Genomic DNA, 16,244 nt, shown 5'->3' with positions numbered 1-16,244 from the left:
ATAAATATTTGCTCACTAAAAATGTCTTTGGTTCTAATTGATACATTTAGGTTTCTTACTGATCATAAACTACTTATTATTTGTGCCATGAGAAAAAGGTCAGGAGTTTTTTCCTTTGGTTTTTTTTGTTTGTTTGTTTGTTTGATTGTTTTGTTTTGTTTTTCAGGACAGGGTTTCTCTGTAGCTTTTGGAGCCTGTCCTGGAATTAGCTCTTGTAGACCAGGCTGGCCTCGAACTCACAGAGATCCGCTGGCCTCTGCCTCCAGAGTGCTGGGATTAACGGCGTGCGCCTCCACTGCCCAGCTCTTTCCTTTCTTTTTAATAGGGCTCTCCCATTCTTCCACATAGTTGGTAAGAACATTATAATTTCTCGCCCTGAACAACTTTGGTATCTCTTTTTTAAAAAGTATGAAACTTAACTGGGCAGTAGTGGCCCAGACTTTGATCCTAGCACACAGAAAGCAAAGGCAGGTGGATCTCCGTGAGTTAAAGACCAGTCTGGTCAACACAGTGACTTCCAAGACTGCCTGGGATGCTACACAGAGAAACCACATCTTGGGAAAACAAAAAAGAAGAAGTAAGGAGCTTTTGGAAGTCTATATTCCAACTTTATTCATTACCTTCACTTTCCATTACTGTTCTTTCACGTAAGCAGACTGCCTTGATCAGGACAGTCTTCAGGCAGGGAATGCCTCCAACTCTGATCTGCTTAAAAAGCAGTAACTCCACCAGGCAGTGGTAGCACACACCTTTAATTCCAGTACTCGGGAGGCAGAGGCAGGTGGATCTCTGTGAGTTTGAGGCCAGCCTGGTCTACAGAGTAAGTTCCAGGACAGGTTTCAAAGCTACAGAGAAAGGCTGCCTCAAAAATAAAAAAAAAGAAAAGAAGGAAGGAAGGAAGGAAGGAAGGAAGGATAAAGCAAGCAAGCAAGCAAGCAGTAACTTCTACGAAATAACCTGATGAGACTTATTATACAGATTAATTTGGAGAAAGTTAAAATCTTAACTATATATATTCTGATGCATAAACATGAAGTATTTCCTGACTCATTTAAGTTGTTTTTTTTCTCATCTGTCCATTGGTTGGTTTCTTTTGTTTTGTAGTTGTAGGACGAGCTGCAAGGCCTTGCACATGTTAAATAGGCATTTTGCCACTGTACACTGAGATAAAGGAAACAATAGCCAATAAAAGAAAAAAAGGAAGAAAGAAAAAAGAAAGAAAGAGAGAAAGAAAAAAGGAAGGAAGGAAGAAAGGAAGAAAGGAAGGAAAGAAGAAAGAAAAAATAGAAGGGTTTTTCCTCAATGTCCTAAGGTCACACTAACTGGTAGAAGATCGGGTACTTCACTGATACCAATGACACTGTCTACTTCCACTGTCCCTGTGTTTCTGTTTGCTTTACACACTTAAACAACAACAATGGACTGAGGATACAGGTCTGTATGATAAGACAGGGAGCAGAATAGAGTGTGCTCTACAAGGGTAAGATCATCAGAGGGTCATGGATGATGGACATGTGGGAACATGGCAATGTCATTAGGCTAACTAAGAGTTATACACAGTAAACACAGTAAACTAAGAAATCACTCGGCCGAGATGTGATTTGAGCTGACTCACATGTATTAGTGAGATATAACTAGCCATGTAGACACTGTGTGTCACAGTGAAGCCACCGGAGTTAAGTCCTGGCGGGAGTCTTGGGCCCAGAAAGTCACATTGCCGATGTCTAAGAACAGGAGAAAGTGGACAACTCCAGCTCAAACAAAGCTTGCATTCTGTCTCCTGGGTCCTCCACCTGCACCCCTAGCACGGCATGATGTCTGTCCCCACTGGGAAATGGCTGCTGTAGATGATTGATGGATCTGATAATTGGTGCTCTATCAGCTTTGTGGGGCTACCTTAGCCCATCAAACTGACTCAGAAAGTCAACCAAAACAGGAAATCCAGGCACGTCGCCAACCCGATTACTGTTATATACAGTTCTGATAGGCTGGTTCGTCTTTCCCGGGAATTGTACATTGACTGGTGATGCACACCACAGTCTTCACCAGGATCAGGACCATGCTCCGGGCATTCTGCAGCTGAGCACCTCAGCAGTCCCGACAAGCTCCAGCCTAGTTTACACATCGCAATATATATTATAAAATGAATTCACTGCTTTCTTCTTTTGAACTTGGATGAACAGGATTTACTATGTTTATTATAGAATATTTTCATTGTTGGATGAAGCAAGCCTATGGAGGAAATGTAAGTTTCTTAAAGTCCCATCACCTGAATGATGGTCGACAGGATGTCACTTTCTCATGTGACATGGCTCCCACTTATGAGGAGGCTCTTCTCATCAGAGTCTGCTTATGCAAAAATAAACATTCAAGGTTTATATTCTATGCACCAGAAGCAATAGGCTTGGTATCTGCATATTCATCTGTTAATATTTCTGTCAGATTTACTAAATATTTTTCTTAGAGAGTCTTGTGTTTGATGGGCCATGTTTAGTTAGAACAAAATTAATTTTAAACCATAATTATAAATCTATTAGAAGAAAATGTTAGGGAGTAGTTTAAAAAGGTAAAAAGCATCTGTGTAACAATAGAAAGACAGTAGAAATCACTACATATTAACAGATTGATTCAAAGTCATACCATTTATCTTGGATATAGAACTTAACCTTGTCTTTTATTTTGCCAGGAATGTCACAAATTTAGGCAAGTGTTCAATCTGTTGTTCACATCTCTGTAGAGAAGAAGAAATTGAGTTGTGATCTACAGCTAGGAAGAGACCACCAAGTACAAGCACAGAGACCACTGCTGGCTGGGGCAGTGCTGATACTCCTGGAAACTGCGGTTCATGGTCAGCCAGGCTATGCACCTTCTCTGGTTTTAACCCTCAGCACTACAACCAACCAATGAGCCAATCAGTATAATTAGAGGTTGCATGTCGGAGCCCACAGAACTGAGTCTGTTCCACCTTGAATAAAGGAGACTGCAGGCCTATTCTTGCTCCTTCAAGATCATTGACAAGAGGTCTGACCTATGGTGTAGCTACTAACAAGATATCTTGATCTAGGGTATGATTACTTGGTGTTTTGGGTATTAAGATCGCTCATACAGCTTGACCTATTCCACCTTGACTAAAGGTCATAGAGTTCATGCCTATTCCTGCTCCTTCAGGGATTTGACTAGAGGTTTGACCAAGGGAGTGGCTGCCTACAGGATGCTTGGCCTAAGGTCCACACCTTAGGTCCCCGAATGGCCTACCTAAAACACAGAATACTTAACTCAGGTCTTCAGGTATTGAAGAGGTAATGTTCTTTCTCTCATGTTAAGGCAGTCTTTTGAGTTCTTCCCTCCCTTTTTGGATTGGAGTATATAAGCATACGGAAATAAATGTGGGATAATTCAGTACTCTCTGAATGGCCCTCCCACCTCTATTCTGTGCCTCTCTATTCTTTCTTTCTGCCTAAAATTTCTAATCCACATGCCCCCTACTCTGGAACGTGTGAACCCTGTCAAGGAAGGACCACAACAATAGCATACTTCTGTAACTCCTACTTAGGAGGTTGAGGTCTGCCTGTGCTACATTATGAGTTCTAGGATAGCCTATCTATATGACAAACAACCAGACTTTCCCACAAAATAAAAACAAAACCAGAGACAAGCAAATGGTATACTAATAGTACTCTTACCCATACCATGGATTCATAAATTCAAGAATCATTATTCACATCTTAGTAAGACAGAGCATATGAAGAGGAAAAAATTGTTTTCTGAAATTATGGGTGAACTCATGGGAATTCAGTGTGACTATGACTTATACTTAAATATGACAAGATTTTTCGTGTAAATTTTCAGGAAACAAAAGATTAATCTCTAATGCATAAAAAAATCACAATCCTGTTTTTCTCTTCTCCCTGTATTTCTAGTTCTTTACAACCTTGAATTCCACATATTTCTATAGGATCTGTGATTTGTGGTTGGACAAAGTCTATCAGAATAGAGACGTTCCTGACAACAGCACCAGATAAAAACACATTTTAATAATCATTAAATGTGACATGTAAGTCTCTAGTTATGAAGAAATATGGAACTAGTGAGGCACATACCTAAACCCAGTAATGTGAGGCAGAAAGAAGAGAATAGTCACAGGCTCAAAGCTACAACATACAGAGTTCCGGGCTAACCAGGGTAACCTACTGAGAGTTTTGTTCTGAACAAAACCAAATGCTAGAGAAAAATAAATACAAAATACACACACACACACACACACACACACACACAAAACACATACACACACATGCGTATCTTATTTGATGATAAATTCAGGTCTAGTTTCTAATTAATATTTCATATAAAAGTACTAAGAAGTGTATTTGGAAGATCTGCATGTTATTCTTACAAAGTTAGGATCATGACGGCACTTTCTCTTGCAGTCAACTAACTAAGACTGTGGATCACATAACTTCAGCAAATTCAGATCCTGGCTAAATAATGAGGATGGAATGAAGGAGGCTGATACTGCCACGCATGCACAAGATTTCTGCAAAGCCAAAGGTGAAATCAGAATTCTCTGTCACCTCAAGGAGAAACAACGGTATGAAGATGGCGGCCATCAGTTAAGTCACCTGAGGCCAAGAAGGGAGTCTGGAGGGCAAAGGAGCTGAGAGCTGTCTAAGATGCAGCAGTTCTGGGTAGAAGACAGCATTTCAAACAGAAAACAGTGACAACAAGAGGTTCAGAAATAATCACACACAAGTCAGGCCTGAAGGACGATGACTGGAACCATAGGAGATCACAGAAACACGAGAAGTACCACCAGATGGGACCACCACCACCAGGCCCAAGAGAGTCAGACTCATTGAAAGTGGCCAAAGAGGAGGTAGCTGTGATGGATCTATGATTATTTCTACTCCTCTGTATTAGATGTATTTGAGATAAACAAAAGATCAATTTATTTTTCCATAACAGCACTTTATATTTTGAAAATTGCAATTATGTTCTCCTACTTGGATGGAATTAAGGTAGAAGGAAAAGAGGAGAGAGTGACAAGAGAGAAACCACTTAAGTGACACACACTTGCCACTTTTCCAGATATTGAAATATTAACACGAATGTCCTGGCCAGTAGGGAGAAAGAAGACAGAATAGGCGTGATCTACCATCCCCTCAGACTTTCCAACTGGGATGTGCTCTTCCCAGTTGAATGTGTATCCTTTTTACTCTTTGAGTTTGTCTTGGTGTCTAATGAGCAGTTTCCAAACAAGTCTTGAAGAACATCCATCGTACTTACCAAGGAGCCACAGAGCTATAGAGCATCACCACAGAGGTATTGGGCACCCCTGGCACCTGAGTGGAAAGAACAGGCCCCACCTACATGTCTGTTTAGGTTGTATTCCTCGAGGCTGCCTGCAAAATCACATGACAAAGCCGGAAGCTGGAAATATGCTGCGTGAGGACACTGGCGCCCTTGCTCAATGACATCACCTTTGCAGTATTTTCAGGATGACTGACAGTTTGATTTCGATGAGGAAGCACTGAGATGCTTTCACAGTTACACTCACTAAATAGTGTCTCCTTAAAGTGTTCATGATATTTTGGCAACGTGCAATACATTTTTACAGTGCCTTCAAAAAAAGTAAATGTCAATCAAGTAAACTGATTTCAAAGTTCAACCAGAATCGTATAAAATGGCTTTCTTATGTAAGAGTCGTAATTCTCACAAGCAGGGCACTAGAAAGAAGTTCCCAAATCTGAAGATTGTACCCTCTGTGTTATTAAGTTAGAAAGACATGATTCATTGAAGATAGACCCTGCCTAACTCTTAACAACAATAAACAGATTCTTAAATACACTGCCTCAAATCAAGCAGCCTGTTTGTCTAATAATACATGCCATTGGTGTGTGCGCATCCACTTCAGTTTCAATTGTTCCCAAACTGTTTTCATTAAAAGGAATTGAGGAGGACATTAATATTTACTAAGGTGGTGACTAAGAAGTCATGGCCATGGTAATTCTACTGTGTAAACAATAAGGTACACTATACAGCTTAGCAATAGCAGAGTTCACACCGTTTTAGTATTCAGACAAGATTGTCATTATAATTATAAATATGTATGGGGAAATTGCCATCCATAAAAGTATGAAGTTGCCAAGCTGCTCATTAGAAAGCCTCAGACTTACCTGACGTTGCCCTTGGTATTTCGCAGAACAGTTGCTGCAAAATTCTGTGTGACCCCCACCAGGCTGATTCCATCTACTTCCACAATCTGGTCATTGACTTGGATCCTGGAGAAAAAGAGAAAACAACACCCACAGTGAACTCATTTGCTAATGCACTGCCCTTCCTAGAAAAGAACTTGACCAAGAACTAGCTGCCTCCAAATGTATCTTCCGCACAATAAGCTGTCTTTTGAAGATTGCAGAGACAGTCCAGTTAGTACAGGATTTGCCTCGAGTACAGGGAACTGACTTTGACACTCAGAAACAACGTGAAAATGTCCACAAGTGGCAAGTGGATCCCTGGGGCTTTCTGGCCAGCCAGCCAAGCCCGTTTAGCAAATTCAAGGCCAAAGAGATATTCTAGAGACAGCACCTGAGGGACGAAACTTAAAGTTGTTCTCTTCCACAAACATATACACATACCCACATAAACATATAAATGTACGTACACATGCGGACATGACAAAAAGTAATTCCACCGAAAGCTGGAAAAGTAATATTGAAAGGATTCAGTTTATCGCACATAGTCTTAAAATGGCAACTATAATGCATGGCAGATGTCTAGCACGTTTGTGTCTAATTGCATGTAATAGGAACAGCCGCAATATCCTTCGAGCCTAACACCTAGTGCCTGTCGCTGCTCTCCTCCCCCAGGGAAAACAGCAGGAATTGCATCAGTGCTTCAAATATGCAATGCTCATGTGTGTACATGTGTATGCTTCTATATGCTCAAAGATGTGCTTCTGAGATGTGTATTATATTAATATTGATAAAGGTGTAAGTACTTCTAAATGTGCACATATGTTTTATATAGGCCGGTTTTTATTCCTCATAAAATGCTTTGGGCATGGAATAATGTGGTATGAAGTTGATAACACACACTCAGCCACCCAATTTCCAGCTTTATCAATTTGAGCACTGTGCAATATTTAAAACATTTTTAATTCATTACAAAAAAGGGGATGCTCCTTAGATGTTTTCCTATAATCTTATTGCCTATATTTCTTCAGTACAGATGACCACATACTGTTTTTCTGTGTGTTTGGCCAATGAATATACAATACAAATGTATGCTTCACAAATTACAAAGTCTATCTCTTATCTTATTACTTTATTCACTCAATATTAAATAGGAGATTTTTCCTCTGGTAATTCTAGCTGTAATTCTATCTAATTTATTTTGACAACTATATCAAATTATTTTTGTGCATTTGCTTTTTGTAAATAGACATGAATAATTTTCAAACTTAGCTATTATAAAGACAGATGTAAAGAATCAATTTGCTATATATTTTTATCCACATGAGCCTTTCCAGGGTAGAGACTCGACTCAGGGTTTCAATCACGGTAGAAATGAAACAAACGTATGGGAGTCAAAGAATCCTTGGTATTTTCAGATCTTTTTCTATGTTGTCAGTCATGGAGTTTCAGGCTCACCCAGCTTTATTATTCAGACATTACTACTTACCTCGAACCTTGGAAAAGACAAAGGAAGTAGGTGTGCTGAGGATGAGCCCAAGGTAGGCAGACAAGCTCTCCAATTCTGGGTTACACCCCTGCTGAGATTCTTGGCTCCCCCAAATACTCTCTGAATCACATTTATTTCTTATTACTTTCTAAAATTACTAGAGTACTGAATAAAATCTTATTTTACATTTATGAAAGTCACCTTTTATGTTCTTCAGGGGGTCACCTGTATTTGAACATCACATTCTGAAGGATCCACTGAAGCTACCACGAGTGCTTACAAAGTCAGTCAAACTGTGGCACTGCAGAGACCCCTACGTGCTGAAGCCCAGTTCCCGCCACATCTCCGACATCAGAGTGATCGCAGAAACAACAGAAATATTATTTGCTGGCATTCATGTCTGCTGGCAGTTTATTGCTCTTTCTTTTTCTTTTTCTCCTTCTGTACCTTGTATTCTCCCTACCCCCATCCCCATTTTTGCCATTCTGGTTCTAGACCAGATGATGATGATAATGGGGGTGCAGTGGCAGCCTTGGCTGGGGAACCATCATTAAAAGCAGCAGTAGGAGGGGGCAGGCTTTTACACCTTGCTCTGGAGAGCTGTGCGGGGTTACTGAACTCCATGCCCTCTTGGGATAGCGGAAGATTCTGACACACTACCCTTCTAATTCTCTTCTGCATTTACCAGTTCAAATCATGGCACAAGCATTTCATGATCCCTAGTGGGGATCAGACTTCACAGAAATGCGCTGTAGACGTTCTGAGTTTCTCTGAGAACTTCATGTGTGGCTATGGTTGCAAACCGAAGCTGTCTGTTCCCTTTAGTTGTGTGACTGAACACAAGTGTCTCTCATTATGTGACATAAAATATCTTCCTAAGAATGATATTAATACATAAAAATTACAAATTCTCTGAAATTATGAATGTGTGACCCAGTTGGATTTTATACTGTAAACAATTCACAATGCTAACTTTAGGTCTGTTTCTGGGTTCTCTATTTTGTCCTGTTGATCTATCATTTATTATCATATCTATTATTAATTATTTGTAAATACCACATTTTCTTGATCCCTGAAGCTTTAGAAGAAAATCTTGAAGGCAGATAATGTCCCTTTCCAACCCCCTTTCTCACCCTTTATGACTGAATGTACTATTTTGGATCTTGTTACTTTCCTTTCATATAAAACATCATACTCATCAGCATTCACTGTTGTGATCTGAATATAAAATTTCACTCATTGGCTCATATGCTTGGACCCATGATCCCCAACTGGTACATTTGGAAAGCATCTGGAAAGCCTTGCTGGAGGAAGTAGGCCACTAGAGGTGGGCTTTAAGTTTTACATCATGGACCCACTTCCTGGTCACTCTTTCTGCTCCCTGAGTCAGGATGTGAAACATGGCCAGCCAGCTTCCTGCTCTGCCTGTACGCCTTCCCTGCCTGGTGCTGTCTTCATCCAGGATGGAGGGCTCTGTTTCTCTGGAACTGAGTCAGGACAATCCTCTTTCCTTCCTGTCTAAACTGGAAACTTGAACAGGCACTGGGCTACACTGTTTTAAGAGTCACACAACTTAATACTTTTAAAAGAAGGCACTTGGGGCAAAAGCAGAAATAAACTGGGGAGGGGTCCTCTTAAAGGAGCGTAACAGATACCAATGAATACACAGAAAAGCCTGGCCTAGACCACAGTCTCAAAAACCCAAACCACAAAAGCACAAAAGCCTGTGGCACTTCAAAGAAAGAAACCCACAACGTAAGGAGAGTGTATGGGTAAAATAAATGAGGATGAAAGAGGAACAGTCAGCTTTACATGAAAGCAATGAAGAGCAGAGTCAATGCTCAAAATGATACAGTTTAAAGGAAGCAGAGAAGCTGGGCGTGGTAGTGCATGCCTTTAATCCCAGCACTCAAGAGGCAGATCTCTGACATCGAGACCATCCTGGTTTACAGAGTTCCAGGACAGCCAGGGCTACATAGAGAAACCCTGTCTCAAGAAAACAAGCAAACAAACAAACAAAAATGGAAACAGAGAAAAGGGGAAAACAGAAGTTAAAGTCTTTTATACTAAATTTGAAATAGAAATCAGATTGTTAGATAGGTTTCAGAAGCCCCATGTCTGAAGCACAGTCAGTGAAGATAAACTAGCAGACGAAGAAGGCAATGGTCCATGAGCCACAGGGTAGGGCCATGAATTTGAAAGCAACAGTTCTGATAGAGAGTTAAGAGTAGGAAATACATATAGACTTTAACAAGTTTAAGTTTAGACTTCCATATTAATTTTGTTTGTTGTGTGTAATTGTTTTGTTTTGTGTTGGTTTGTTTGTTTGTTTGGTAACGCGGAGAAGCAGGGAAGACATTTCTGTTAGTTACATAGTGAGGCAGTTTGCAGGGACCACTTATTTCTGTGGATTCTCACTGAGTCACCAGTGAAGAAGAAACTTGTGAAAAAAAAAACAAAAACAAAAAATATACAACAAATAATTTCTTTTTCAAAAGCAGAAATACAGGTGATCAATGAACATTTAACAGGGCTCACAGAAGGAGCTAAAGCTGAGAGCACTCGCTGCTTTTACAGATGGCTGGGGCTCAGTTCCCAGCACCCTCAGCACAAGTGACTGTAATTCCAGTGCCAGCAAGCATGATGCCTTCTGGCCTCTGGAGGTAGACACATGCTTGTGGTACACAGGCATACATACATTCATACATGTACATGAAGTAAAATAATAAATTGTCAAGGACAAGGGTGAAAAAAATTTAAAAACTGAATGGCAATTACATCATGGCACTCAGATTATTAAAGGTTCTAGTATATCACAACATTCAGTCTGCATGGGGTACAGCAGCTGCCGTGTGGGAATTCTGTTCAGGGGATCACTCACTAAATGATGTTTCTGAAGGGCACTTTAGCTACTTATTTCTAAAGCATTTAACATGCATGTAATATACACTGACACGGTAATGCAAGTTACCATTATTTAATTAGTTTCAAAGAAATAATCAGAGATGTTTCTGATAATTTGTATATAAAAATATTGACATGACTCCCATCTTGAAATTTAAAAAATGCCAAAACATCTATAAGTTACACATACATACAACATACACACACATACTAGTATTGCAATAAAAATGTCTTTAGAATCTATTGTGCAAATGAATCTATTGTACATATTGTTCTGTAATGCGCTATTTAAGTACTGACTGCAATTAGAGACTTAGGTTTATTACAGTCAGCCTTTGCCACTTACTTGTGAGTGTATATAAGACACTTTAGCTTCCTTCTATATGCAACAGAAACAATAAAATGCATATTAAATCATTATTATTAGCAAGAGCAAATAAGTCAAAATACACAGAGCACAGATCACTGCTGTCACAATGTAAGCATTCAACAAATACTCTCCTGATGAATAAAATGTATAAAAACACAAGGCTGTGCAGAAATACCCTTTACCTGTGAACTTACTTTCAATTTCCCATGTTCATCTGCTGTCTAAAAGTATTAAGTGGAGAATTCCAGAAATAAACAATTCCAAACATTTAAATCCCATGCCATTTACTCTAAGTAATAGGATGCGTCCTTCCAGGATGAGAACTGCCCATCTGCCAGGAGTTTCCACGCTGCTATGCCAGTGGCCTGCTGGTCACAGAAGGACTTAGTTACAAGAGGAGCATCCCCAGCCTCACAGCACTTCTGCTCAAGTTCTCTTACTTGAGTTAACAATGGACCCAAAGGACAAGGCAGTGTTGGTCCCTAAGAGTAAGAAGACAATTCAAATACGCCCAAAATAAATAGTGGGACTCCTTTAAGTGAAAGGGTGAAAGCTGTCAACTTGAAAGAGAAGGAAAGTGCGTTTCCATAGAAAGGGCTGCTGAACTCGATAGTCAGAACAAAGGCAGAGCTGTTCTCCGAGATTTGCTGTGGTCATAGTTTGAGCAATCTAGCCTGTGGGAAGCAGGACTCCTGGAGATGTCAGGTCTTACTTTACTTCACTGACTGAGGAACTCCTAGCCGAGCTGCAGTAGCAGAACACAGACAGTGCCTAGCGACATGGGAGAACTTCGTTTTCTTCTTTACGGTCTTCACCATTCATGCCAGATATGTTCTTTATCACCTTAAAACAGCATTTCATACACTGACAGCCATGTAACATTTTCAGAGCAAATAGGGAAACAGTCTAAAAGGCTTTCCTCAGCTGAAGCATTCCAAGAACGACTCCTTAAGCAAGGGCATGGGCAGGACAAGAACATAATGAAGCGGAAGGAAGATTCTGGATTTGAGGGTCTACAGTCTATAACCCAAGGCCAAAAGGAAATTCTCTAAGTGCAACGGATGCAAGATAAGTAATACACATAATTTGGAGCCTTCACACTTCCATGGAAAATGTACCATGTCTAACACAAAATTAACTTAGGAGCAGAAAACCAGTATATGGCATGCTCTAATTCACTTAATGCATCTGTGTAAACATGATGCTCACACATACCCATGTGCCCAAACATGGGGAAAAAAGACTGTAAAAGGTACTATGAAGAAGAAAAGAAAAACTGTCAATCTAGAGAGGATTTATCACCAGGAGTCCAGGGATGAACTGTCAAAGGAGGTCTGTTGAAGAGAAGGCATGACATTAGGTAGAGAAGTGTGTGTCGCTGAAGAAGAGAACATGGGGAAGCTAGAAGAATCCAGGCTGCAAAGCACTCCAGCAGTGACAATCCACAGCAGGGAGCCCATTCTTCAGCTTCCTTCTCAAACTGTCAAGAGGCCTCTGGATGGACTCAGAACCAGTCATAGCTGTAGGAGTTGGGCTACTCTTGGTGTGTTTAATGTGTTCATATAGTTACTTGTTGGCATGGTACTTCTGGGAAGGGAGCTAGGGAAAACTACTTCTCAAGGTGTGTGTCACCAAAGAACAAAGGACAAAAGACAGGGACAGCAGCTGAGACAACATTAATGACCTTCAGGGGATTACAATGCCGTGGAGATACAGATCCAACAGCAATATCCCAACTCCCCAGGAGAAGATCTAATGTCAGTATAAATAATGAAACAACACAGGACAGCAAAATAAATAAAGAGGTTAAGAGAAATGTAGGCCCATATTTCTACATGGTATGGCAGCCAGAATCCCAGGCCATTGTTTGCACCTGAAACAGGAGGTGGTCGGTCACCTAGACTGTAGCCATCCCTAACAAAGGGTCAGGATAGTGTTCTGCTCCTTCTTTGTAATTTGGAGGATGCCTAAAAAGAGATGTTAATTTGGCCTATGAAACAGAGCTGGCATACAGAACAGGAATTCATGACAGCAAGCATAGGTAGATGTGGATGTGACCACAGCCATTCACCTGGTTACCTAGGAAACAGAATGCTAATGAATTTCCCCCTCAGTTTATATATTGGTATATGAGGCTGTTTGAAGAATTAACGCAGAGGAATTTTCAGGATGTGAACTAAAGTATTCATGACGGATCACTGAGGATCTCCCTCCCAATAAAACCATGTTTGTTGTGTCTTTAATCCAACACCTCCCCTCTGGTCCAGAGAAAGAATTTAGGGTATGGGCTGGCACTAGATCCCGACAGAGAAATCAAATTTATTTTTTAAAACAAGTGAGGAAAATATAAAATGCCATGTGTCTGAAACCAGATCTAGGAGCGCTAAATGCAATCTTTTTCTTTGTGCTTTCATTTTGCAATTTTGTTTGAATTTGTGCTCGATTCACTTAAGAGATGATGCATAATCATTTAGTTTTGTGTGGTACTAAATGTAAGGATTATTTCCTATTTCCCAATGACTTTTACAAATTAGTAGATTTTTACAAGTTTAATTAACTTGGAATAAAGGGTCCTTTTCAATGAGTTACATTATATTAATATTTCTCACTTTAAATTATATATACATACATATGTATATACATATGTGTGTATGTATATATGTGTATGTATGTATGATGTATGTATGTATGTATGTATTTCTAGACATAGTTTTTCTGTGTAGCCCTGGATGTCTTGGAATGAAACTTGCTGTGCAGATCAGGATGGTCTCAAACTCAGAGATCTGCCTACCTCTGCCTCCTGAGTGCTGGAATTGAAGGCACTGGCCATTATGCCTAGCTTAAAATTTTGTGTATTATTTATTTTATATTGTGTTTATGTATATATACTCATGTCTGCACATGTGGAAATCAGAAGACAGTTTTTAGTAACACGCTATTGGCACCAATATTTTCCATAATTAACTCAGCATCTTTCTTGAGACCCTTTCTCAAAATAAATAAATTGATTAAATAAATCAATTTGGTACCTACCCCTTTAGAGCCTGATGTATACCAAAAAGTATTTTAGGATTATGAAAGACAGAATGCTGCTACTGTCAGTCTCAAGGACCACGATCCATTGACTTTCTGAGAACATGTGATATGTAATCTAATGTAAGAATGCTATTTATTCAGTGTTCATTGAATCTAGCTGTCAGAATCTGTGTTGTTTTGTTTTGTTTTCATTTCTGTTGTCCCCCCTTTACTTCCAGTTTTCCATCAGAAGCCTGGTGTAAAGTTAAGATGAAACCTTTACATTAAAGATACATTACCTTTGACCCGATGCAAGCTAAAACATTAAGCCATAATTATCTGGAGCAGGCTGCCAGCCTCTGCTCACAGAGAGGTCTCCTTCTATAGGTCCACGCAGCACTCTGGCACCTAGTTCTCTGTAAGAGACATGGAGGAGCAACAGGCTACAGAATCTTAAATTCCCCTCTACTCTGTCCTTTTCAAAAGAACCGGAATTATTACTATTCACTTGAACATTTCTGAAATAAAGTTATATGCCAACTTCCATACATACCATGTTATGGTCCACTTCCCACTTACTAAGCAGATGAATGGACAGAAACAAAGACAGACAGATGCACTGCTCTGCTACCAAAAGGAAAGTAAGTCAAGTGTTTAAACATTCTCACACATCTGAGAAACACTAAAAACAATTTTTTTTTCATGAAAAGAAGATCCCATTGACAGAAATTTGCAGGGACAGTTTCCTCGGGTTCAATTCACAGTCAACAGTATCCAGCTCACCTGCCATCCCGCTGAGCAGCACCGCCATCTGTCACTGTCTTGACAAATATCCCCAGCTTCTCTAGTCCTGCATCAGCGCCAACACCCATTCCAATGATGCTTATGCCAAGCCCATCCTCATCTAGAGAAAGAGAAGACAGTGAGCAGCAGCCTCTGCTCTGTTCTCGCTGACCTAGCTAGTGAGGCTGCTTGTTGTGTCTAGCTTTGTTCTTTATTATTGCACAGGGAAGTGATATGCTTGCCTTCACAAATCAAGGGGACCCAAATGGTTCAAGAGCTTCAGATATTTTCTGCTACTGTTGGCAATCCAGTGTGGTCCCAGGAAAGACAATAATTTGGTTCTTGAAGAATCAAAGAATCTCAAAACAGAGTCTTCCATTATTTTTTACCATGTTTTAGACATGGACAAAAAAACACTCAACAAAAATTTTAATTTTAAATAAATGTAACCCACAGTTATTTGGAATCTTTTCATTTTTATCATCTACTCAAGTTAAGAAGATTGCATGAACCTTGGAGTTGGCTCAGTGGTCCAGCACTTTCCTACTGTGCTTTATGTCCTCAGATTGATTTCTAGCACAATGAAAACGAAACAGAAGAAAAATAAAGAATGGATGTATAACAGAAAACACTCCTCTATGCGCCCATACAAGCATCAGTAACAATATATGCATGGGCACACCTGGATGTGTATACAAACATACACAGGCAGAACACACAGATGTATATTTAGCATTTCTTTCCTTTACACAAATAAGTATTCATTTCTTTAGGCATTACACATTTAAAATTCATGATACCTTGTGGATAAACTTTCATAGATCTAAATCATTTCTAATGACTACATAGTATTTATGACAATATCTCACAGTATATTCAATCATTTCTCTGTTAATAATCAGTCACCTTTATTTCAATTTTATTGGCCCTGTGAGCAATACTGAAAGTTATATTTCAAATTCTCTTACAAATCATGTGTCTATTCACATTTCCATTTGCCCTTTCCATGAGCAAATGTAGTTCCACCACCAATAAAATATGAAGGCTGTGAAGGTTATTTGTCCTGGTAGCCTCAAAGTCTTTGTAATCATGATTTAGCAGCAGTACAAAAGATATCCTAGCCAATCAGCGGAAATGGGTCCAAGATGGGTCATTAAAGGAAAACGAACCATAAATTAAAGAAAATGCAACTAAATAACTTTCAGCAATTGTTGTTATTATATTCATAATGTGCTTCAGAGGAGGGTTAGCCTCAGTGATCATTAGCTATCACTGGCTACTATCTTAAGGATAGCTGTGTTCTAAGTACATCTAGACAACCATGGATCTTGATCCCACGTTGGTTTCTAAAGATGCCTTTAGCAATGCTGTATCCTCTTGGATTCTGTGGTCTCTTCTCTGCACAAGTGGTACGAAATTCAGTCGAAGATTTGATTGCTGGCAGAGGACTCTCCAGGTGAGAACATAAGCATCCACTGACGTGTGAGTGCTC

General features: G+C 39.7%; 1 protein-coding gene across 7 annotated transcripts in view; it reads right to left on the bottom strand.

The window, feature by feature from the left end:
- The window catches only part of Ppp1r9a (protein phosphatase 1 regulatory subunit 9A), a 286,389-nt gene that overhangs the window by 98,061 nt on the left and 172,084 nt on the right, over positions 1–16,244 (bottom strand). For all 7 annotated transcript variants that reach the window (XM_041675345.1, XM_041675346.1, XM_041675344.1 and 4 more), the window contains 2 exons: positions 14,753–14,873; positions 6,174–6,278 (listed from right to left, as the gene is read on the bottom strand). In XM_041675345.1, the coding sequence (XP_041531279.1) occupies positions 6,174–6,278; positions 14,753–14,873 (226 nt within the window). The remainder of the gene's footprint in view (positions 1–6,173; positions 6,279–14,752; positions 14,874–16,244) is intronic.

Source organism: Microtus oregoni, unplaced genomic scaffold (genome assembly GCF_018167655.1).
Source record: "Microtus oregoni isolate MIOR12 unplaced genomic scaffold, Mior012 000026F_ref0000081, whole genome shotgun sequence".
Taxonomy (NCBI): domain Eukaryota; kingdom Metazoa; phylum Chordata; class Mammalia; order Rodentia; family Cricetidae; genus Microtus; species Microtus oregoni.
The sequence above is the reverse complement of the archived record's forward strand: the minus strand, read 5'-3'. Positions and strand labels throughout refer to the sequence as shown.